Below are 26,556 nucleotides of genomic sequence, written 5' to 3' on the forward strand. Positions count from 1 at the left end.
AGAATGGTATCCCACAAGACAAAAGGCAGGAAGAGAGTGTGTGTGTGTGTGTGTGTGTGTGTGTGTGTGTGTGTGTATATATATGTGTGTGTGTGTATGCATGTATTTGTATGCATATATGTATGTATATGTGTATGTTAATATATACATATGTGTGTATATATATGTATGAGTTTGTGTGTGTGTATATATACTGAGTTCAGTGGGGAAGCCTGAATGTAGCACAGTTCTTCACAACCAGTGGGGGGATAATTCCACATGGTATCTGACAAGGTTTGTGCTTCATCTCAACTGGTTACTCATAAGCAAGGTGTAAATGTTTGGCCCTGATTGGGCTTCAGAAATGGTACTTTTTTCAGGACGAACATGCCTGTCCAGCTATCAGTCATGTTTGTTTGCACATGTTGCTCCTGTAAATGGAAAAGACAGTAAACTGAATCCCCATGATGAATGCATGTGTGATCAGGCTCAGTTGCTCTTATACTATGTTATTTACACTGAAAGTATTTTAAAGCTGAACATAAAAATGTTTTTGTAATAGGCTATGTGAACTGCTAGCCCAGTGGAAACTTAACAATGTATCCTTTTGGGTAGAATTAAGATGAATATTTTGCATTTCTTTCTGTTAATGAAAATTACATCACTAAATACAAAATTGGAATAGTTTGTGATAACAGAGAACTGTTACCCTGAAATAGTATGTATTTTCTCTATTCCAGAGTATTACTGCGTTTTTACCTCTAGCTTCTCAGGTGCCTGTTAAGAACTGGAAACAACATATAGTTTTTGCAAAGCAAACTGTATGTACATTCAGGATTTTAAAATGTATATGTAGTCATTAGGATCAATGTTCTGACTAGGAACTGAAGCTACTAAAAAAGAGTAAGCAACAAAATAGTTTGGCTAGGTGTTGCTCATGAAGGACTTCATTTTCCCAGGCACACATGAATTAATGTATTACTAAAATGTATATCTTATCATTACAAATAACTGCAGTATAATCGATCCACAGAAAGCATTCCCAGGGAGGTCCTTTTTGATTACAGGTTGCTTGCTTTTACTTCAAGGTTGGGGAAGCTGGTAAAATTTGTAATGAATAATGTAATTGTTGAACATTTAAGCAAACAGTCTATTTGGGGATGAACAGTACAATTTACGTAATGGGAAATCAGATCAGTCCATCAAGGTGAGTTCAATGGAATGATAAATAGCTATTTCAGAAAAAAAAGAAACAAGTATATGTAACTTATTAACATTAGAAAAATACCTTTGATAACATTTTTCTTTCCCAACTGTGCCTCACCATTCCCCAAACATATACCAACACTTCCTTGCCCCCTCCCTACATGAAACTATTTCTTAGCCAGACTATAGAGTTGAAGAAAAAGCTTTGTTTTAGGAACTGACTTGGAAGCCAATAACGAAGGGTAGGGACAGTTACTTATTTAAAAAAAAAGTTTGGTAGTTGGCTCCCTCAGTAAAAAGTGCTGACGTTAATTTAAAATATTTATAAATCAGGCACTTAAATTTCTGAGTTCATAATCATATAAACAGTGCTTTACAGACATGTGCAAAACCCAAGACTCGGTTTTCCATTCTTAGATATTCCCAAGAGAGCTGCAAAATCCTAATGTTCATCCAGAATAGAATGGATAAATTTATCAAAAATATGCATTCAATAGGATACTATATAGCAATAAAAATGAGTGGACTATTTTTACATGTTGCACTATGGATAAATCTCAAACAAAAGTTAAGTGAAAGAAGCTAGATTCTAAAGAGAACATATGGTAGAGCTCCACTTATGTGAAACTCAAAAAACAGGCAAAACAATCAGCGGTGATAGAAGTCAGAATTGTGTCTTTGGGGGGAAGGTAAGGTTAAGAGGTGGCAAAAGGGATGGAGGCTGTTTTGCTGGTATGCCTATTTCTTGAGCTGGTGATAATTTCTCGGTGTACTCACTTTGTAAAAAGTCACCAAGCTGTATACATATTGTACACTTATCTGTATGGGTATTAAATTTAAAAAATGTTAACTTTAAAATATTACCATAAATGGATCTAAAAATTCCAGGTACCTAAAATGCATGGTTGACATATTGTGATTAATAAGCCTGAATTTTCATAATAAGTACAATAAGAAAGGTATTGACACATTGCACATAACAAATTAAGTTTTGTATTGGCAAAGATAAAAAATATTGAGACTGTCATTTCCCAATCCTCTTCTCTTTGAAAAAGAATTTTAGCTCATCCTCTATTGATAGCAGGAGCTGGACAATAGATAAGCTAATCACAAACCCAATTTCGCATTATTCTGGATTTTCATAATAGTATATGTGAAAAGCTCAGCATGGATGTACTACACAGTAAACACTCAATGAAGAGTTTGTTAACTTTTGCTTTCATACTTGCATTACACTATAGACTTATTTTGAGTTTGCTAATAACTAAGTAAAACATTCAAGGCCATTTTACAACAGATACTACTGCGAACCACCTACTTATGCAACTTTTAGACCAACATTGTAATTCCTGTTGTATTTTACCCCGGTGCACTTATTCAGTGTCTGTTGAGATAATCATGGATTGGGGCTCACTACTCTTCATTCTCAGCACTGATGGGCACGTTACTCAGGGAGGACTAGGGACGGAAGCCCTGTGTGCCATCCTCATTAACCTCCACTCTGGCTCACAGTGATCCAGTAATGAGACCCTCTTGGACAAGCTCATTCAATCAATTATGAATATTGCTAATGAAACTGTCATCCAACCCTGTTTAATTTGCCAGTAAAAATGTAAGTCTAGTATCTCTCATTTTTACATTTTCAGATATTTAAATTCCTATTTTAACATGATTATTTACATAAACTATGTTAAAGTGAAGTACTTCCAAGTTTCAAAGGTTATTTTTTTTACTCCAATATTAACTCACATATGAGTGGGGGAATAATATGATGGCAAATTCATGTGGCCTTGTGAAAAATTGTATAACACTATACATTTCTTGTTTAAAAATGTGCTTTCTCAGGATGTTGTGTGTGAAGCTTCCTTACTTCTCATTTTTCTCTTTTCTGCCAACAGAGGGCAGGTGAGAAAAAAGAAGAGGCTGCCTACTCTTGATTGAAACTATTTAAAAACTTCTCTGAAATGTCTACAAGCATATTATTTTGTTTTCTCTTTAATTATTCTACTTTGAAAATAGTTTCTCTAAGTATAAATATTAATTTTTATGAATATATGCTTTAATTAATGAATTTCAAGTGAAAGTACTACTTTGAATTTTTAGTTAGGTTTATAAATCAGTGATACATTAACAATATGAATATAATTTATATTTTGAAGTCATCTGTCTAAAATGTCCCTTCTTATTTTGATTAATGTTGATTAGATAGACTCCTGTTGTGTAGGTTTTTATATTGAATTATAAATATGTTTATGCATATATTTTCCATGTATATCTTAATACAGCTATTTGGTAATTACTTCAATATGCATAGCAGTTAAACACGATTTGCAGTTTTATTAATTAAGTAATAGATCTTTTAAAACATAATTGAAGGAAACTGAAACGCAGTGAAATGGAAAAACAATTTTTTTCTTTTTGCAGTAGTGTACCCCAAAGGAATGTCTAAATGCAGTTTTGGTAGTTGTATTAAGATTTTTTCTCTCCCAACTTTAAATTTGTTTAATAAATAATAAACCATCTTTCAAAACATCAAATGGTATGGTAAACTATGTAATTCAACAGCTCACGACAGCTTGCATGTAACCTTTGCTAAATGAAAAGTCAAGCAGCAGCTTGGATTTCTGCCCTCTCCTCTTGAATAATGCCATTGTCCTGTACGTGCAGAAGCAGGGAGAAACTCAATCAGTTTTATTACTGGGAAGATAACTCTCCACACTGCTTATTCCAAGTGCTGGGAATTCCTTCTTTCCTCTTCTTATTCTGAACTTTATCTAAAGAATTCTTTTCTTTCAAACTGTCAAGCAAAGTTATACATAGGTGCTAAGAACACTACTGGCCCACAGTGAAAGTTTCATAATATAGAGTTAGCGATTATTACGAAGTCATATACTTATCTTAAATTTAATCCATTTAATAAACTAGCCTGGGGAATCATGTACAGTTGAAAAAAAATTGATTCCTTAATAAAAGGAAAAATTAGAAAAATAATCTCATTCCCAGAAGTGCTAATTCTATTCTTCATTTATTCAATGGAAAAAAACCTTGACTTGATTGACTCTTAACACTAACTTTATTGAGCAACTGGGAGCACTAATGTTTGTCATTTAGATGTCTTAGACTAAATGCTTCCTGGTATTGTGGATTGGTGTTGGATTTCCTGGCTATGTGTGTGTGATAGGATAAGATCTCATTCCTTTAAAGGTCCAAGCTAAGCTGGATGAGGAAGGAAAGTTTTACCTTTGATGAGGAATCCCCCTGGTCTTAATAAGGAGTATTTCAAAACACTGAACAAAAGAATTTCTAATCACTCCCTAAGGGAAGGTAAGCTGATAGTTTGGGAAGCAGAGGGAGAGAGAATACAAGGAAGGGGGCTTCAGGAACGAGGAAAAGGGACTCTGGTTAGGCACTTATTTCTTATACCATTTCTTTCTACTTCTCTAGACCACTGTGCATATTTATTCCAGTTTTATCTTCCTAAAATGCACTGTGGTGATGCTACTGCCTTGTTCAAAACCCTATACTCATTTTGTTTTGCCAACAATAGTAGGAGAGGGATTCCTTACTTTGCCGTTTGTGACTCTGAACTACATGACCCCAGTCTGACTTTGCACGTTCACTTCCACTACTTTTCACATGACAACCAAATGGTGCGTTTTCTAAATACCATATATCCTCATGTATAAGATGTACCTTTTCTTGAAATATTTGGGGTCTAGAACTGTGCATCTTATCCAGTTGTTGTAGATTCTTTTACTTGCATTTCCTGCTTTTTCATACTTGCTTTTGTGCTCATTGTTGAAGACAGTGATTGGTCATCAGACACAGATGAGGACAAGCTAATGGTTGGAAGTTTTGACAGTGATGAGGAGTTGTATGAATTTTATGATGAATAAAACTTGAGTTCAATAACTTTATATAATATATTCTTTTGGGCTCCAAAGTTAAGGTGAGTCTTATACATGGAGTGTCTTATATTCTACATGGGGAAATACAGTATGCCTCTCTGTGCTTGTGTCTTTTCCACTCATCTTTGATTGTCAATGGCTCCTTGTCTTTCAAGATATATCTTCAATAACACTTCCTTTTGCAAATATTCTAATTCTTAAATGGAAATGATTTTTGGTGCCATTGAATGTCATGGTTCTTTGCATTTCCAGAATGGCCCTCATCTCATTGTATCATCTATAATAGGTAATTTTTTATTTCTTTCCACTGACAATGAGCTCATTGAGGTAAGGGATGAGTCTTGTTGACCAGAGGGTATGTGGTGCCTTGCACCTGGTAGAGCCTGCCAGGCATTCAGAGGGGCCAAGGTCATTTACATTTTTTGAGGTCCTTAGTATATTAAATACTGAAGAATTGCCAGGGTTACAAAATTGTGATATTTTCTAAATGTTACTTTAGACCAGGGGTCTCAAACTCGCGGCCTGCTGAACAATTTTGTGTGGCCCGCAGACTAATCCACGAAGTTCAAAATATTTTGGATAAAATTAAGTAAGCCTAGGGGCCTACTTGTATTTTTCATTTCTCTAGCATCCTAGCTAGATATTAGCTTAGTTAACAGCAGTTGTGATGCGAACTACAGTTTCTGGTCGTTTTGTGACACTGAGTAAACTGCATGTACGATTGTGCTTGTTGTACTGATTTTTTTTTGTTTTCAACTGCAGTGAGAAAAGTGTTGCGTAACAGTTGCCTTTTGTAGACCTAGTGTGGCCCGCCGAAGGGCTGTGATCTTGCTCTGCGGCCCACATGCTGAGTTGAGTTTGAGACCCCTGCTTTAGACAAATGAATGTGACTAAAATACACACATGTACACAATAATTACTGAAGTAATGGTGGTATTTGAAAGATAATCAAAGGATTTCTATAACATTTAACTCACAGTGTACTTGAGCTGGGGTGGCTAGTAATGGTCCTGGAAATGTTGTCTAGTGGCTATCTTCTTGTAGCTCTGGGCCTGCACATCATCTGAGGCCTGGGCCACAGGACCCTCTGACTTTCTGCGAACGGCCCTGACACATGGAGGACACCTGAGGTATATTTACTGAAGAGAGTTAAATTGAGTTATATGCCAAAAAGTGCTATATATAAACATAATGTGTTAACTCCTTTTGTATTTGGTCAGAATATTATTCAGAAATAAGACTGAAAGTTAATGTTAACTTCTAATTTAATGCCTATAATTTAACTTTTTCTTGTTTTACACTTGTCAGATCAATGACCTAGAAGTGCTCATTCTAACTGACTGATGACCAGTGCCATGTGAACTCTGGGACACACAGAAGAGGATCCTGTTCTCTGTGAATCCTGATTTAGCAATGAGGATGCATGTTTGAGGAGAATTAGCAAGATTTATTTCTTGAAACTAGGCCAGAAACAAAAAACTAATGAAGATTCCAAACTATTTGGAATTCATTGCCATGTGGGTTAAAGTTGAAATCAATACTAAATCATTTTCTGCTATTAGATATTATAACTTAAACTTGCCCAGTTAGAGATATCACCACTCTGAGGGGCATAACAAACTGTTTGTCTACATATGTGATTCTCTTTCTAATATAGCACATAGAAATCAGGCACACTTAGAAGCATGAACTCATTATTAGAATTACCATTGTGTATTTTTTGAAATGTGTGTACTCAGGTATTCTCTTCTGATAAAAATCTCATTCTCTTAGACTAATTAGTAGAATGATGTGTTTCAAGTCTTACTTTGCTAAGTTAATATGATATAAACCAACCTTTTCTATAAAATTATTTTATATTGAAAAGGAGAAGTGAAGAGGCCCCAGTCACTTATGATAATTCAGTAATAAGAAATAAAATTTCATTATTTAAACATTAGATATCAACTTTTTCTCCTAATTCCATACATCTGAAGGATTTGACATAGTCCCATAAATATCAATAGTTCAAGTAGTGGGGGTGGAGATGGATCGAAAACCACAGGAGTGGTGAAATTAGAAGTCATCGATTTATACTAAATGCAGGTGATTCTGAAATGTCTTCCAAAAGAGTCATTCCTAAAAGACAGATAATTAAATATATTAAAACTTAAAAAATAAGATCTTCAAATTTATTTATTTATTTTAAAGTTAATAATTTATTTACACTTATTTAAACTTTATTATGCATTAAAAACATCTAAAAATCTGTAATAGCACTAAAAGGTTTTAAGACTGGAAGTAAATTGTAATATAAGTAACCCATACACATATATCTTATAATTCTCATTTTTTATCAATAAATTTTAAAATTTATCAAAAGTTAAAAGCATTTTGTGAACCTTCAATTTGTTTTTAAGTGAACCACATGAAAGCATTTAAATAAATTCCAATATAACTTAAATTTAGGAAAACTAAGTATTAATATGGAAATATGAATGCAATGCTTCTGGGAAAAAGTGAAGATTGTTTTATAAAACCTAAGGACAAATGTAAAGAAGACAGTAGGCACATACAAAAATATGCAAAAGGATAGTTCTCATGAAGACCTAAAGAACAGCACTTTCCAGTAGAGTAGGCAATATGTATGGTCAACAGGCATCTGAATACATATTTATTTGTGTGCAAAATTCTGTTAACTATGTAGTTGTAAAACATGCACTGTAATCCCAAACGATTCAAAGGTCCCAACAAGAATTAAAATTTGTCTTACTCTTTAAAAACTGTAAGTTTACATATTTCTGTATCATGCTACAAAACAAAACCCAGTATGTGCCTTTATTTACAGATAACTACGTGGAATTCCCTGTTCAGTGCAAGAAATTTTCCATCACTCTCCAAACCCATAATTTTACCTTTGCCCTTTCTGCCAGTAGACATTGGTTTGAACTCTGGCCTGCATTTTTGGATAGGACATGCCCCAACCACTGGGCTTTTTCTGAGTATGGGAAGGGTAAAAAGAGGGTATTTCTCCTGAATTTTCTCTCTTCTCACTCATTGCTCTGTAGCACTGACCTCTGGGGACTCAAAGGAACAACACTGAGTCTCCTTTGATCAATGCCAAAAATCGGTGTGATGTTAAGAAACTAGTTGAATTTTCCATTTCAAATCATTTCACTGTATTAACAGTAAAAGCTCAAATTTCTTTTTCTCAGTTTAAGGTCTCTTGTTAAAAATATAAAGAAAATTAATTCTACAATTTTCTATTCTCAGTGATTATAGTTCACTGAATAACACTTTACCCCACACCACTGTAGTGAAAGGGAGTAGTTTTGGGATCAGTTAGATCTAATCCAGGATCGCCTGTACTAGATGAAAGGCTTTAGGTAAGTATGCTAAAGATTCTTTTGAATCCTATTTTCCTCAAGAGTAAAATGGCATACTAATTATCTCATAAGGATACTGAGAAAATTAAATGAGGGAAAACACATAAAAGGCTCAGCACATTAAGGACTCAGTCCTAATTAATTTCCTGCATTTTATTCATCCTGGATATACAGTGGGTGTGACTCAGACTGAAAAACAAAACAGGAACAATCAAGTGAGGAAATAAAAGCATGTTTTATGCTTTAATACCTTGAAGTATTAGTTGTCCCACAAAAAAAAAAATTTTCTTTTCAAGACATGTCTTAACTATACAATTTCCAACATAGATGTAAAAACCTGTGGCTGGGTAACTTTAAACTATTTCCGAAATACTTTATTTTTTTTTAGTGAAATGTGACAGTTCTTTTTTAGTTCATAGCTATCTTACATAAAATTTGAAGCTGAAAATCAGTGATGTCAAATATAGAAGATTGAGAGAGCAGAGTAAGTAGAAAGGTAAAAAAGAAATCACACAGATAAAACAATTATTTAAGTAAAATATTTTCCTAGAGAAAATAATAGAACTTTAAATTAAATCTGTTCTAATGCAATATTTTTCTAGAATCCAATGTTTTTTACATAATTCAATGGGAATAAAAATATGTCACTACTCTGTGGCCAAATTCATTTTCATTTTTAGGTCATGCAACTCTCATAGTGAGTAGTTAATATTACTTTGAAACTTGGGCATGGTTGCTGAGTTCCTTCTATTAATAACAGCTACAATAATGACTAGCTGCAGCCCAGTTTGATGGTCCTGAGTTGACAAGGGAACATGAGGATTTTATTTTTCTTGTGAGCTTTCTTGGGATCAAGATATTAAGTTATTTTGTTTTTGTTTTAATTTATTTAAAGAAATATTCATTGACCATTGCTTTGTACATGATTTATTTCCCACTGGGGGTAGAAGGATTTTTAAGGTCATAAAGTAATAGAAGTTTAAAGACAGTTTTCCAGACTTCTGTAGTTCATGCCCTAAGTCCTAGATCCTATGCTCACCCTTGCACGAGAAATCATTAATTGAGAAAAATAAATAGTAAGGTGAATAGTTTTCAAAATGCTTGCTAAACGTGAGCTCTGACTGGAAATGAGGTATTATTATTAAATATTAAAGATTATTAAAGTTTCAAATTGTTAGTAATTTGTCATCGCATGAAAAATGTGTCAGGTGAGTAAAAATTTTTTCTTATTTTTAAAATAAAAGTTTTATTTTAAAATAGGTTTAGATTTACAGAAAAATTTAGAAGCTGCTACAGAGATATCCTGCCAGGGGTCCCCAAACTTTTTACACAGGGGGCCAGTTCACTGTCCCACAGACCGTTGGAGGGCCACCACATACAGTGCTCCTCTCACTGACTACCAATGAAAGAGGTGCCCCTTCCAGAAGTGCAGCAGGGGGCCGGATAAATGGCCTCAGGGGGCCGCATGTGGCCCGCGGGCCCGTAGTTTGGGGACACCTGCTACACCATATCCTCAATTTCCCCTATTATTAACAGCCTAAATGTATGGAACATTTGTCACAATTAATGAATCAACAGTGATACATTATTATTAATTAAAGTCAGTACTTTATTCAGATCTAATGATCTTTTTCCATTCCAAGATTTCTTCTAAGATAGCACATTATATACAATATTTAGTCCATCTGCCTAGGCTCCTGTTGGTTGTGATAGGTTGTAAGACTTTCCTTATTTTTGATGACTTTGACAGTTTTGATGAGTATTATTCAGATTTTTTGTAGAATGCCTGTTAACTAAGATTTGTCTGCATTTTGGGGAAAGGGGGAGGTCAAACAGGGGTTATACGTTTTAGGGACAAGGATAGCAGAGACAAAGTGTCATTTTCATCACTTAATATCAAAGGTACATACTCACAAATGACCTATTACTGTTGATTTTGACCCTGATTATCTGGCTGAGATAGTGTCAGGTTTTTCCTCTATGAAGGTACTCTTTTCTCCCCTCAATACTGTACCCTGGAAGAAAGTCATTGTGCACACTCCACACTCAGAAAGCGGAGTTGAGATCTACCTCTTTGATAGTGAAATATTTACATAAATTATTTGTAATTCTTCTGCACAGGAAATTTATCTGTTCTCCCATTAATTTATGTCAGTAATGACTCATATTTATTTTATACTTGGGTTATAATTTAATTGGGTTGTATTATATGCTGAAATTGTTCCAATTTTGGCCATTGGGGGGCTCTTTCACCTTACTTTTGTGTCCCTTTTAAATACCCCCTTATTGTGGTGTGTATGTATGTATGAATGTATGTATGTATATTAGCACTTCTTTACTTTCTGACACTACAAGATACTCCAGGCTCATCTTATATATTTTGTATATTTCCTGCCGCAGTGTTAAAAGGAGCTGTTGCTTGGAGAAAGCTGTTAAAAACTAAGATCTAGGTGCTAGGGTGTGTTGGTTGCTGTTGAGATGTCATTGCTTTTAGGCCCCTTCAGCTGACAGATCAAGAAAATATTATGCATGAATAATAACTTATGTAAACACATGTCTATAAATACTTCTCTATGAAACCATCCGTATCTTTATTAAGCTAAACATGAGTTTATAGGTGTCTCTAATTCTATTGCATGACTACATGGATCATTTAAACCTCTTCTCCTTGCTTATCTGTAACTTCCCAATCCAACAGTGAGAAACCTGACTTCTACCATCCACAATCTATAAGTTTTCATTTCTAGGCATGCCTATATAGTGGTTTCAGAATATTAACTTGTACCCCTTGTCAGCTAGAGGAGTACTTATACCTTTAGTATTATCTTTAGTTTTACAAACTCCACTCATTTCTAAAGGTACTTTGTCCAGAATCTTCCCCCTACCCTCACCCATTTCTTTCAGTGAGGTTGTTTCACACGTCAGAATATAGTTAGATTCTCATGTCACATTCTGGTTTCCATCTTGGAGTCCCCTCTGCCAACCCTGATCTTTTGTAAAAAAAAAAAAAAAATCACATATATTAAGGTTCATTCTTTGTGCTGTAAAATTATATGGGTTTTGACAAATGCATAGTGTTATGTATCATACTGAACAGTTTCATTGACCTAAAAATATTCCTTGTGTTTCACCTATATAACCCTTCTCCTAACAACTAGCAACCATTGACCTGTTTACCATCCCAATATAGTTGCATATAATTAAAATCATAGAGTATGTATATTTTTCATACCGGCATCTTTCACTAACAATATGTATTTAAGATTTATCCATGTCTTTTTTAGCTGGATAGTTCATTCCCTTTTATTACTGAGTAGTATTTCATCATGTAGAGGTACCAAGTTTTCTTACTCATTCACTGACTGAAGTGTATCTTGTTCACTTGCAGGTTTTGGCAATTATGAGTAAAAATACTATAAATCTTTGCATGCATATTTTTGTGTGGACATGTTTTCAAGTCAGTTGGTTAAAACTTGGAAGTATGATTGTTAGATTATATAGTAAGAGTACATTTAGCTTAGTAAGCAACTGCCACTGTATTCCAAAATGGCGGTACCATTTTAATTTCTAACCAGCCATTCTCACCAGTGATTGATTGGTATTGTCAGAGTTTTAGATATTAGCCATTCCAAAGGGTATGTCATTGTTTTCATTTGCAATTCTCTAATGACTAACCATGATGGGCAGCTTTTCATATGCTTATTTGCCATCTGTATATCTTCTGTGGTGCAGTCTCTGTTCACATATTTGGCTTTTTAAAAAATTGGGTTGTTTGCTTTCTTATTGTTGAGTTTCATTTTTCCTCACTTTTAGGAAGTAAACAAAAGTAAAACTGGTTGAGAAGACCTGCACTATATTTTAAAAGTAATGAGATTCTCCCATACATATTTTATTCTTTTTTTTTTTTTTTTTTTTGTATTTTTCTGAAACGGGGAAAGTTGGAAACGGGGAGGCAGTCAGACAGATTCCCGCATGCGCTCCACCAGGATCCACCGGCATGCCCACCAGGGGGCGATGCTCTGCCCATCTGGGGCGTTGCTCTGTTGCAACCAGAGCCACTCTAGCGCCTGAGGCAGAGGCCACAGAGCCATCCTCAGCGCCTGGGCCAACTTTGCTCCAATGGAGCCTTGGCTCCGGGAAGGGAAGAGAGAGATAGAGAGGAAGGAGAGGGGGAGGGGTGGAGAAGCAGATGGGTGCCTCTCCTGTGTGCCCTGGCCGGGAATTGAACCCGGGACTCCTGCACGCCAGGCCGACGCTCTACCACTGAGCCAACCGTCCAGGGCCCATATTTTATTCTTTATTGTAAAGAGCGGCAGAACCAGTTCAGCATTCAGTGAACCACTAACAGGAAGCTGTGAAACGGGAAGCGTGCACACACAGACACACGCACTCCATCTATGGAGCATTTATTCTCTATTAGATAATTTGTTAATTTTTTTACACATATCAACTAATTTAATTCTCACAGTCACCCTTTATAATAAAAAACTCCTCCATTTTACAAAAGAGGAGCTCTCCTCTCCCCCAGCGGATGAGCTCGAACTCTATGCCATGCTGTCCGAGAGACAGTAAATTTTAAAATGAGATGCTGTGAAGTCTGTTTTCTTATACAGCCAAATGAAAGCATATTTTAAATTTAATTATAAGGGAACTTAGAAACAGATTCTAGAATAGAGTCCTTTTTGTTTGTGAAATTATTCAGATTATTTATAAGCCTCACATTTGGATAGGTTAATGTGACAACACATTTGGGTGATTGAATAGGGGTCTCCCCCCCGCCCCCTGACATCGACATTTTAATCTAAATTTATCTTGCACCATAAAAAAATCCTTCATTTTCTTAAAAGCAAGCAAGATATAAGAATCAAATAGGCTGTTTTTTCCTACTCTGTTTTGGACCAAATGATTCTCAGTAGTCATCTGCTTTATTATTTGATTGTTATGAACAAAAAGAATTCCTAAGACAATTAGAATCACAACCAAACTGAGACTTGAAAAACAGCAGCGCAGTCGCAGCTGGTGGCTGGCTCTGAACTTGGCGGATGAGCCTGGAGTATGGGACTGGGTGTTCCACCCGGCCTGGCTCTCCTCCAGGGAACTGTCAGTTGCCGGGTTCCCACCAGTGCCAAGCATCAGGCAGGTGCAGAAAGGCTCAAGGTTTCTGCTGAGGGCATGTAGGTCATCGGACAGGAAACAAGACCAGTACCCGGAGTACCTGGTGGGCCCCGAGGGGCGAGAGGGGCAGAGCTCGTGCTTTGCTTTGGGGAAGGGCCGAGACTGGGGCAGGGGCGATGAGAACCTGCTGCTGCTCCCCACGTAGCCTGGCCTCCAGGATGAACTGGGAGTTGGCAGCATCCTGTGCAGATAAAGAAGACTACACACTTCCATTTGGGCGGCTTCTAGTATTTTGTTTTTAAGAAAAAAACTGCCAAAAAGAATTCTAAAACTTGCATCTTATTTTACATTTTAAGAATTAATGCTACCTGACCTGTGGTGGCGCAGTGGATAAAGCGTCGACCTGGAAATGCTGAGGTCGCCGGTTCGAAACCCTGGGCTTGCCTGGTCAAGGCACATATGGGAGTTGATGCTTCCAGCTCCTCCCTGCCTTCTCTCTCTCTGTCTCTCCTCTCTGTCTCTCCCTCTCCTCTCTAAAATGAATAATAAAAAAAAGAACTAATGCTTATTACACACCCAAAATAAAATGCAGTGTAACTGTGGCACTTACATAAGACACACGGGGTTCATGGGAACAGTAACTTCTAAAGAACTAGTGTAGAGGAGCTGCTTATGGTCAACTGTTTCAAGTTAACTGATGGCGGCATTTTTCTTCTACTCCCAACAGGGCATATTTGTGACTATTTATAATGATCCCCTGAGAAGATTTTGTTTTTGGTCTTAAGCCCAGGATGCAGGTCTGAGGTTGGTTTTAGGAGCAATGTAGATAGAAGAAGCCCCTTAAACTTGTAGCAGAATTCTGCCTTGCTGACTCTTTCTCTTTCCTGGAAACTCTCTCTTTTCCTGTTTAGGCTTCCCCAAAACATTCGTGGAATAGAGTCAAAGTCACTTTACTTCACAAGATGCATTTTTTTTGTTTGTTTTGAAAAAGCATTTAAAAAGCTTAGAAATATATGGCATGATTATGACATAGCATATTTCCCCATGTATAGGATGTACCATTTTTCAAAAAATTGGGGGTCTAAAAACTAGGTGAGTCTTATACAGTGGTTGTAGGTTTTTTACTTGCATTTCCCGCTTTTTTGCGCTTATTTTTGCGCTCGTTGTTGAAGACAGTGATTCGTCATCAGACACAGATGAGGACAAGCTAATGTATGAGAGTTTTGACAGTGATGAAGAGTGTATGAATTTTATGATGAATAAAACTTGAATTCAATAACTTTGTGTAATACATTTTTTTTTCAAATTTCAGGCCCCAAAATTAAGGTGTGTCTTATACATGGGAGCATCTTATACATGAGAAAATACAGCATGTCCTTCCAGGCTTTTTTTCCCCCCCAATGTTTATGCAAACATATATGTGTTTGCAACTTGTATATCTCCTTTAACCTATTTCATAGGATTCATATAAGGTAACATCTTTTTTTAACTGTTAAATGTTGAAGTTAGCAAGAAGCCCAGAAACTCTTTCTTACGTTCATCCTTCACCCTAAACTAGCCAATAACCCCAGGGTTTTCATCATCTCAAGGGATCTTGGACACACCAGAGAGATGGAGTAAATGGAGGATTTGGTCTGTCTGCTTCTCACATGTCTCAGCTAATTTTCTGCTGCAAGAGCCTGTTACCACAACATTGTGTCACTACTGAGAATAGGTCCTCCTGCAGAGTCTAATAATGCATCCTGGTCCACTGCTGTGATTATTGCTTTTGGGGAAAAAATTTTTGTACAGATCATAGTAGTTCCCAGAGGAAGAGAAAACTCATTCCCTCAGTCTTAGACTCAGCCAGTAATAATTATATTTGAGCTTTCAAAGTTTCTCCACTAGTCTCCAAAGCCTGCCCAGCACCCCATGATGGGGAGGTAAAGGCAAGCTTCCAGGTTTTAGCTGCAGGGTGGCCCATCTCCCACCAAGAAGGAAGCACTGGCATTAACTTTTCCTCTTATGTTGTGTCACATTCTGCTGGAACATTTTAGTTTGGGTCACTTTAATTAACATCAGATGGATTCTAACTATGTTGAATCTCAGAAGAAGAAGGAGGAGGAGGAGGCGGAGGAGGAGGAGGAGGGGAAGGAGGAGGAAGAGAAGGTGGAAGAGAAGGAGAAGAAGAAAAGGTCTTGTCCTCCACCTCCCCCACCCAATGGATGGCAATAATGAAGAGTTCATCCAATGCATTCTGAAAACATGAATAAAAAGAAGCGGGAAAATCACTTTTGTGATAAATCTATTTTTACCGAAAGAGAAAAGCAAGTGTACAAATTGTAGAAGCTCAGTTAAATGAACAAAACAGTTCTTTATGGATCAGATATGGTTCGAGGAACACTGTGATTAAGTGCTCAGCTTTGGAGCCAAACCACTGGGTTCATTCAAATTCTGGCTCTATTTCTTGAATTTGGGCATGGCATTTAAACTTCTGCACCTCAGTTTCTTCATTTATAAAATGGAATAATGATGATAATAAAATATACCAACTTGACAAGATTTTTCCAAGATATGTAACATAATTTATGCAGTAAAAACGTGTACCATACTGTACATGTAAGTCACAGGATACAAAAATAAATGTATAAAAATCTAATGCATTCCTATATACTAACAATAAAACTTTAAAAAAAATAAAAAATTTTCATTTGCAATTACAACAAAAGAATAAAATACGTAAAAATAAACTTAACAAAGAATGTGAGGATACTATATACTGAAAATTACAAAGCATTATTAAAAGAGACTGAAAAAGACACAAGAGATGAAAAGATATTCTATGTTCATGGATTAGAAGAATCAACATAGTTAAAATGGCCATATTACCCAAAGTAGTAAAAAAAGAAAAAACAAACAAACAAACAAAAAACAAAGTAGTATGAAGATTTATTGCAACCCCCATCAAAATCTCAGTGATATTTTTTAAATAAATAGAACAAAAAAATCACCAGATTTGTATAGAATCACAAAGGACCCCAAATAGCCAAAGCAACCTTGAGGGAAAAGAACAGAGTCAGAGGTGTCACACTACCTGACTTCAAATTACATTCCTGAGCAGTGATAATCAAAACAGCATGGTATTGGCAGAAAAATAGACACACGCTCTATTGGAAGAGAATTGAGAGCCTAGAAATTAAACCACATATTTATGGGCAACTGATGTTTGACAACAGAACCAAAAACACACAATGAAGAAAAGAAAACCTCTTCAATAAATGGTGCTGGGAAAATTAGAAAACCACATGCAAAAGAATGAAACTAGATTCTGTTTGTCCTCATATACTAAAATTAATTCAAATTAAATTAGAGACCTAAACAGAAGATCTGAAACAATAGATTACAAGGAAGAAAACATAAATATTAAACCTATGGACCTTGGTCTTAGAGAACATTTTATGAATTTGACCCCAAAGGCAAAGGACATAAAGGCAACAATAAATGAACGGGACTATATCAAAATGAAAAGATTCTTCACAGCAGAAGAAACTGCTAACAAAACTAAAAGGCAACCAGCCAAACGGAAGATAATATTCACAAACAACTCCAACAAGGGATTAATATCCAAAATACATAAAGAACTCAGACAACTCAACACCAAACAAAAAACCCAATTAAAAAATAGGCAGAGAACCTGAAAAAACACTTCTCCCAAGAAGACAGACAAATGTCCAACAGATGTATGAAATGACGGTCAACTTTACTTGCTATTATGGAAATGCAAATAAAAATTACAATGAGATACTACCTTATACCTGTTAGGTTAGCTATTATCCACAAGACAGGTAATAAATATTAGGACAGGTTGTGAAGAAAAAGGAACCTTCATTCACTGCTGGTGGGAATGTGAACTGGAATAGCTATTATGGAAAACAGTATGGCAGTTCCTTAAAAAACTAAGAATAGAGTTAACATATGACCCAATAATCCTCTTCTGGGTATCTACCCCAAAAAGTTGAAAACATTTATTTGCAGAGTGTATGCACCCCATGTTCATGGTAGTGTTTTTCATGGTGGCCAAGACATAGAGACAACCAAAGTGTCTTTTGATAGATGACTGAATAAAGATGATGTGGTACATATATACTATGGAATACTACTTAACTATAAGAGAAGATGAAATACCACCATTTGTGACAACATGGATAGACCCTGAGAATGTTATGCTAAGTGAAATAAGTCAGTCAGAAAAACCTAAGAACCCATAATGATTTTACTCATATGTTGGATATAAAACTGAAACTCAGACACAGACAACAGGATGGTGGTACCAGAAGGAAGAAGTTGGGGGTAGTAAAGGGTAAAGGTGACCAAATACATGGTGACAGAAGATGATTTGATTTTGGGTGGTGGGCACACCATGCAGTATACTGATCAGGTATCATAGAAATCTACAGTTGAAACTTATGATCTTATTAACCAGTGTCAACCCAATAAATTTAATTTAAAAATAAATAAATAAACTCATGCTATGGATATAATATTTTTAAAATAGTTGTTTAAAATATTTCCATTTCTTTGTGGTTTTATTATTAGAAAATGTCAATATGTCATCACAATATTTATATCTACATATTTAAACAGAATGTAGCAAACTGTTTACACTTCAAAAACTTAAACTCATTTTTGATAAATTTAAATATACAACACTTTCTACTTATTTTATAAGAATAACTATTCATGTCAATAAAAATAGAAATACACTAGCCAAATTTCAAAAAAATTACTATTATAAAAAATTATAATTTTTAGGTAAAACTTTGTAACAGTCAAGTTTTTAAAAATGAAAACCAGTTCTTGTCAATTTGATTTTCTTTAAATTACATGATATGCTTTCTTACAGAAAAGATTTAGACAATTTTCATACATATCTTTAAACGTAATTTCTGCATTTGTAAATAAAAGTTCCAAAGTGTTTTGCCATTTATTTCATCAAGCTGCCTTTCAACAGTCATTAGAGTAGGTTATTGTCATTCTCTGATACACCAGGATGCAGGCTATGGAGGCCAGTGAGCCACAGTCATTGAACCAGGAATTGGTTGTCCTTTTGACCATATGGATTAGTCACCATAGTTCCACCAATCACAGTGAACTGAAAAATCAATAAATGGCTAGCCTAGTGTCCTCAAACAACAAGACTGATAGACTCTGTCTATACAGGGTAAGTTAAAGCAAATCAGAAAGAAGCCTCTGACCCTGGGAATTCTCAGATTCTAGTTTCCCAGCCTTAATAACCATCCCTGAGCAAACTGATTCTATATTGTGTCTTTGGCTTTAATCATAGGTTAGTATCAGAAATGAGCATAAAATAATGTTTGTGAAAAAATCGTAGCTGAAAATACTGTTCATGATGTCATTCAATGATAATTCTATAAGCTTTTAAATGGCAAACTCTTTCAAAATTGGGATAGAGGAAATATTTTTTTTCCAGGTGAAATTGTACATAGACTTCCATCAGATATCAGACTATAAAAATAATACAACCCATTGGACTTTGATGGCTGAGACATTCAGAATTACTTTATTTCTCAGGTGCAATAACAGTTTCCCATGCAGTCTCTCTTTTATTCTTTGTTTTAAATGTCCTCCTGATTTACATGTGTGTGTTTTACAAATGATCTATTTTGGGGGGAATATTTATAAATAAGGGGATAACCTACTGTTTTGTTTACTGTCCTCTACTGTCTTTCTAAATGTAATTCTTGTTTATAACATATAAGTTAATATAGAATTCATCTGAAGAAAAAATCACCGCTCTTCTTGTTAGAGTTCAAATATATAAAACCACAATTTTAACTTTATAGATAGCATCTGGCTTTCAGCATGATACCATCAATGAAAATTTAATCTGGTGTTATGAATTCTCTTGTTTCTAAAAATGCTTCAGTAGGAAAATGAAAAAAGAACCAATATAAATAATGAAACATTTCATGAACAACAGTTTTAGAAAGTCCCAGATTTATTAGCTTTTATATTCATGATAAAGTTGTTTTCTGAATACTGTTTATAATTTTTCCAGCTTATTAGCAGCATTAATAAGCATCCATTTTGAACAAGTTGAGGATCTTTAATATTTTTTATGAGGAAATACCTTTAAGTAACAGAAGACCCAGTAGGGCGCCAAATTCCATCTGGACACAGCTGTTAAGAATGTATCACTGGGTGACGAGCTGACAATTAAAGGAACTGAAAAACAGAGCTTTCAAATGTCATTTCAACACAAAAGGAGTTAGGATGCTTCCACTATATAAAAATCTAGACCTGCCCTTAAATCAAAATTATCTTATAACTGGAAGGGTACCTGAATTTTCTTCTTTTCATCTTGTCCAAATACAAACTAACTGCAGAGGAAATGAGCCAGTTCAATGTTCCTGAGAATTCTGACAGCCTTTAAGGAGTTCAGTTTTCTACAGCATTCCGTTTTGCTATGTTATATTGATTTATGCTTTATTAGCAGTAATACATTGTAATGCTTTCTAAAATGTATTGTGTACTTATTAAGTGCATAAGCCCTTTATGTCTCACATATGTATCACATTTAATTAATTTCATATAGTGACTCTCACCTGGGGGCAACTTTGCCACACAGAAGGTGTTTGGAAATCTCTGGATTCCCAGTTTTGGTTGCCATGACTGGGGGGGAGGGAGTGTTAGTTTTACTGGCATCCATAGGTAGAAGCTAGAGATGCTGCTAAACATCCTACAATGCACAGGACAGGTCCCCACAAAAAAAATTGTCCAGCTTCAAATGTCAAAACCACGGAGGTAGAAAGAATCTCATTTAATGCATTCAACAACCTTACGAGTTGGGTATTATTATTATTGAAACATATTTTATATATACCTCTGTTAATTTAAGGCATACAACATGTTAACTTGATACATTTTATATTTTAATCTGATTGCCATTATAGTAATAATTAGCATTGCTATCACCTTACATAATCAAACTTTCTTTCCAGGAATTGGAATAATTAGATTCTACTCTCTTGTCAAGTTTGATGATTTTTAATACAATGTTGTTGTCTATATTCACTGTATTGTGCATGAAATGGTTATTATGGACCTTATTTTCAGAAAAGGGGACTGGTACCAGCATTGAAAACCGAGCTTTTTATTGCCTTAAAGCCCAAGTTCTTCCCACTGGGCTCTGGTAGCATCTTTAGAGAATTTTGACAACCTTTGGTAGATTCTGAGTCTTGGAAGGTGGAGATACTTCCTTATTTTGTATACTGGCCATAGCACCGAGTTCTTGCTTGCTGAAAAATTAATGGAACAATTCATCTCTGAACATCTTCAGATTTCCCCTTTAGGGTGACATTTCAACTATTAGTTCAGTGATCTCAAGGGACAACTGTTTGATTGTATATACTGTATTATTAAATAAGGAAAAAGTTAAAAGGAAAACGGAAGACATATTTTCTGTCTCCAAGGGGGTTATGAGGATGAAGGGTTATGTATGTATATAAACAGAGGTATGTGTGCATGTGTGTTTATAAACAGAATTGTTAGCCCAAATATAATGTTGGGAGAAGTAAATGTAAATAGTAATCTGGCCTAGTCATGTATCAGGACACCTCCCTCTGGGTCTGAAACATCTCTGTATGACTATAATGTATATTTGCATTTCTGGCTATCACTGCGTAAGGGCTTTGGCTACTTTTTACCTTCTAGCTTAGGTAAATTTACAAGCAGTGTGAAGCTGACAAAGACTTTGCACTTCTCTTTTCTGATGATCTTTTCTTCCCTAAAAGGTTGACTTTTACTGAACTGTACACCTAAAAATGGTTTAAGGTGGTAAAATTTACGTTATGTATATTTTATCACAATAAAAAGATGCCATATAAGTATCCACCTATTAAGTCTATATTTAAGGAAATTCTATAGGGAAAGTATGTGTAGTCGTTAAATGGTTGGGCTCATGCAATCAATGGCTTAGGTTCAAATCTCAGTTTTCTCTGTTATTATTTACCCTGCAACTTGCTTGAGAAAATTACTAAACTTTTGCACCTTTGTTTTTTTTTTTTTTTACCTGTAATATATGGATAATGAAGAAGATATGTGTCCCATGAAGGTGTTATTAAGACTAAAAAGACAAAGCATGCTGTGTATTTGGCATGGCACCAGGCATAAGTGCTCAACAAATATAAGCTATTAATATTATAATAAAATGTTATGAGCTGATATTTGAGCAGCCAGCAGAGAAGAGCTTCACTGTTTCTATTACTATCTTCTACTCTCACACAGCCCAGGGATCTCTTTCCTGTTCCTGACATCTCAAAGCCACATTTAAGATTTTAGTAATGACCTTCAGCCATATTTGGACACTTTCCTGGTACATAAGTCTACAATTCCCACATCAGGTATTTACTTAGATGCAAATCTTGAATATCATGTCTCAATTAGTTCATTTGTTCATGTCTGCTTACAATGTTAACATTCTGAATAATGGTGAAGTCTTACTGATGAAGAACAAACTTGGGGTGTGATCTTTTATGATGAATATCTAGGGACTGACTTCCTATGTACATGTGTGTATACACACACTTGAAATGAAATATTATAATTAAATGTTCTTTATTAAAAATAATCCCAGTATCTACTTTGTAGGTTTCTGCTTCCTTGTCTCATTTTAGAACAGGTCTAGCAGTTATGATTTCATGAAACTAATGCAAGGAGAAAGGTTGAGTTGGTATATAAATGATAGTATATAAATACACAGGAATGATTTGCTCAAAACCAATATTACACATTGAGAGAAGTGATGGTTTGGAATTAGACCTGAGTTTGAATCTTAGCTGCACCATTACAGGCATTTAGTTAACTTTTCTTATCTGTTTCCTCAACAGAAAATCCTGAACAAAAAATTGGGGAGAAGAATACCTAGTTACATAGCTGTTGTTAGGTCTACATGAGATGATGCTTAGCAAAAAGTAAGGACTCAAGAAATAGTCACCATTTCATTTATTCTTTCCAGAGGAAGGAGTTGATTGACAGATATCAGGGGTCTCTTTGAATCATTATCATTTGGTCAGCTTCTATGATCTTTTGTTTGGAACTAATTCTCAACCCCTTTATTGTTACTTGCTTTGCGGTAACAAGGAACCAATTACCAATTTATTTCAAAATGAATCATATTTAATGGATCGCACTTGCAGTTATAAAGTAGACAATGGAGTAGGGTGGTGAAGTTCAATCACATACCTGGGAAAAGTCAATAATGGAGACAGGGCCCCATTTGTATGTCACACTGGAGAGGAAACAAGGGTGCAGGATTTAAAGGAGGAATCCTGAACTAGAAATGCTTGAGTTCTTTCCTAGTATCTGACTTTATGCAATTTGGTTTATCTCTTTGGTCTTTTGCCTCTACTGTTAAAATTTAAGATAATACAATTTAAATGTTTATAAAACCCCCTTTGAGATAGAAAAAAGGGTGCTACTGACTTGCAAAGTGGAGCTATAAAAACCTGCTGAACGCGTTAATTTAAATACATGTGTTTGTATTTCTATAATTATGAAATACACGTTTTATTTAGACTGTATTTGGGTGACCACAAGTCAACAATAAAGTAATTCACAGGCAAATACTCTTGCCTTAGGTGTAGAGGCAATAAAGTAATCAGTCCAAACTTTTAACTTTCATTTGGGTTTCTCAATTTAAACTCGGTGTGCCCTTGCTTTTACACAATAGGGTTCAGGAATTAAAGGCTTGGCTCTTGTAAAAACCATCAGCCAGACACACAATCTACGCACCAAAGTCTGGAGGAAGCTAAGGCGACCACACGTGGGGGGAGAAAGCATAGATGCCCTCGGAGAGTTGAAGACCGCCTTTCTCTGACTCAGATGCGAGGTAACAAGCTACCTTTGCTTCAAAGCCTGTTTACATTCCTTTCAGCGTATTAGTCAAAATGCTTTGCTGACCGAGACTAGGAAATCTATAGCAGGGCGGGTTAGTTTACATGTCATCGTAGTCGCTAACAACACAATAGCTTTTCTTAAAAACGCAAGCCGGGCTGAAAATCCGAGGACAGACAATGAACAAGTCCTGGGCGAGGAATGGACAAAGGGACAACTCCTCTCAGCTCCTCGCAGGAACTCGCCGCCCCTCCTGAAGGAGTCCCGTCAGGGGTCTCACTGAGCCACACGTTGCGCTTACCTAAGCCTGAAACTAACAAACCTCCAAGCGCTCTGGGAACAACGGCTGCCGCGGGACTTTCCGGCCCAGGCTGCTTTTTTGATATAGAAGAGACATATTTTTGTTCCCCTTCCAAAATGCACCTTGCAAACGTCAGAGGAACCCCGCAAGGGTCCCGGAAAAAAGGGAGAAGGGAGCACGCACGGGGAAGTTGGCGGCGGCGGACAGGGCTCCGGCGGAACCTGGTGAGGAGGAGGGTCCAGGAGGTTGGGGAGGGTGGGGGGGTGGGGGTCGGTTGTGCTCCTGTCCCCGAGCGTCGGTGGCTGGCCCGGCGGAGCGGCTGCGCCGGTCCTCACCTGCGGGCTGCGCGGGGGCTGGACGCGGCCCGGGGAAGAGCGCGCGGGAGCGGTCGGGGTGCGGGCGGGGTGGGGAGGGGGTGGAGAAAGCTGCTGGAGCAAAAGTGCGGCTTTTAACCTGGGCAGTGGAGGCGGGGAAAGGAGCAGAAGGAAATGGGAGGTGTGTGGGGTAGGGTGGTGGGGGGAGTTGGAAGCAAATGACATCACAGCAGGTCAAAGAAAAAGGGGCGAGCGGCAGGCAGCAGGAAGAGTGGGGCCTTTGGCTTGAGGAGCTCATTCCAGCTTGCCCGGGAGGGACCTCGGCGTCCCCAGAGACCATGCAGAGGTCGCCTTTGGAAAAGGCCGGCGTCATCTCCAAACTTTTTTTCAGGTGAGAGGGTATCCAGCCGAGCTTTGGAAAGACACGTGCCCACGAAAGGGGAGAGTCAGTGTACAGGCTGGTTTGGGGGAAAGAGAAATAGTTTTTTTTTTTTTTTTTTTTTTTTTTTAAAGATGCGCTATCATTCATTGTTAGGGAAGAGAACCTGGATTTTGTGGAATAAAATCTATTCAAGAAGAGATGAGAGAGTAAACTGAAGCCAGTTGTTTGGATAGAGAGCCTCAGATTAACTCTGAAGTCTTAACAACTGAAAGTCATGCTCTCAAGACCCTAATGTGCTACTGTGCAATTATTTCTTACATTTTTCTAAGAAGTTTATGAATTATAAACTTGTTAATAAAATTACTTACGTTTAGTCCTTGGTTTTCTCCCCTCATACCTTGGAAGCTTAGATGATATCTTGGTGCACATACTACCAGGGCCATGCCTGCGAGCGGTAGGTGCCCAGAAAACCTTCGCTGACTGTATTTTGCGCTTTTTAGGGGAGAGGGGCGAAGTGGGTAGTAGGTGCTTAAATTGAGTTTTTGTTGTTATGATACTGGGCAAGTCAAACAAGTAGTTGCTGCAAATCCATTATTCTGCAAAGAATGAAAGAAGATCCCTTGAAATACCTATTTTTAAAAAATCCAGTTCCACGAGCTATAAATTTTACATGGGTGGGTCAGAGTTATCATGGAAATGGGAATCCATGGGAATAGATACTGAAGTTATATTCAACTGAAAGTTAATAAAATGTATTTAACCGACTATGCATGTGATGATCCATCAAAGCTTGCATACTCCATCTAATGGGATTAAAAAAGTAGGGTCTAAATTTCAAGACTTAGATAAAGTGTAATTAAATGTAGCATTTCATTTTTGAAGTGTTCTTTGGATATTGTATCTTCTTTTCCTATTATACTTGTATGAATGAATGAGTAGGTACAGCTGGACTCATAATTATCCAATTAATCAGCATATTTATGTATCAGAAAAGTCAAATATATTATAAATATATCCATATGTATATTTGGTGTGAAAGGGACACATCTTTCACATCTTTCTTCTCTGCATGTGCAGTAAGCCTGGAATTTAGGGCTAAGGAGAGTTCATTAGCCATTGAAGGAGAGCTCCTCCCAGTGGATGGGAGAGAAGGACTTTACTCTTTGATATTACCTTTTATGTATTGATGTTTTCAGCAGATTTTCTTACACCATCTATAAAAATTCGATTATCTGTTCTGTTGATCTATTTTCCTGTTACTTACAAAATCAAAATGCTCATTGGCGTGCACTGTAGACTTTTTACTAGAGCGCTTTAAGGAACCTAAATGTCAATCAATTTAAAACTAAAGTTTTCAGAAGAATGAATACCTCTTAGTTACTTCTAAGTACTAAGGGACTTTAAATTAGCTTATTATTGATTTAAATGAGATTATTGTTGATTTATCAAAGTTTTCTTTTCCTTAACAAATTACCTTTCAAATTTTTGTATAGTTTTTAAGTGGTCTCCGGTTGATTTGTGAAAAATATAATATAATGGCTACTAAGTTTGTTAAGCCCATGCTCATTTCTGTTTCTAAACTCTTTCATAATAAATTGTTCAAAGAATAGGTGTATTTTATTTTTACTTTTTTTTGCTTTATTTATATAAGTATACATTGTGAAAAGCATTTCCATCTTCTTAATTAACATATCTATCACTTTTTTTGTGAGAACATTTAAGTTCCCCTCTCTTAGCAAATTTTAATTATACAGTACAGCACTGTCAACTGTAGTTACCACGATTTACATTTGATTTTCAGACCTTATCCACTTTACAGCTGAGTTTGTGCCCTTTACCAACCCATTCCTATTTAACCCACACCCCAGCCCCTGGGAACGACTTTTCTTCTCCCTGTTTCTGTAAGTTGGACTTTTCATTTATTTATTTAGATTCCACATATCAGTGAAACCATGCAGTATTTACCTTTCTCTGTCTGGATTGTTTACTTAGTAAAATGCCTTCAAAGTCCCTCCATGTTCTTGTAACATGGATTTCTTTCTTTTTTATGGCCAAGTAATGTTTCAGTGCGTATATACACACCACGTTTTCT

At 36.2% G+C, this 26,556-nt stretch overlaps 1 protein-coding gene across 2 annotated transcripts in view; it reads left to right on the plus strand.

Moving 5' to 3' along the window:
• The first annotated feature begins 23,343 nt into the window (after window positions 1-23,343).
• Window positions 23,344-26,556, plus strand: part of CFTR (CF transmembrane conductance regulator) — a 188,888-nt gene continuing 185,675 nt past the window's right edge. The window contains exon 1 of one of the 2 annotated variants that reach the window (XM_066362550.1): window positions 23,344-23,462. Coding sequence is in view for 1 of the 2 variants with exons in the window: in XM_066362549.1 (XP_066218646.1) it covers window positions 24,301-24,473 (173 nt within the window). In the remaining variant the exon portion in view is untranslated. Of the gene's footprint in view, window positions 23,463-24,292; window positions 24,474-26,556 lie in introns of those variants that run through there. The other variant, XM_066362549.1, reaches the window with a different exon arrangement.

This window comes from Saccopteryx leptura, chromosome 2 (assembly GCF_036850995.1).
Source record: "Saccopteryx leptura isolate mSacLep1 chromosome 2, mSacLep1_pri_phased_curated, whole genome shotgun sequence".
Taxonomy (NCBI): Eukaryota; Metazoa; Chordata; class Mammalia; order Chiroptera; family Emballonuridae; genus Saccopteryx; species Saccopteryx leptura.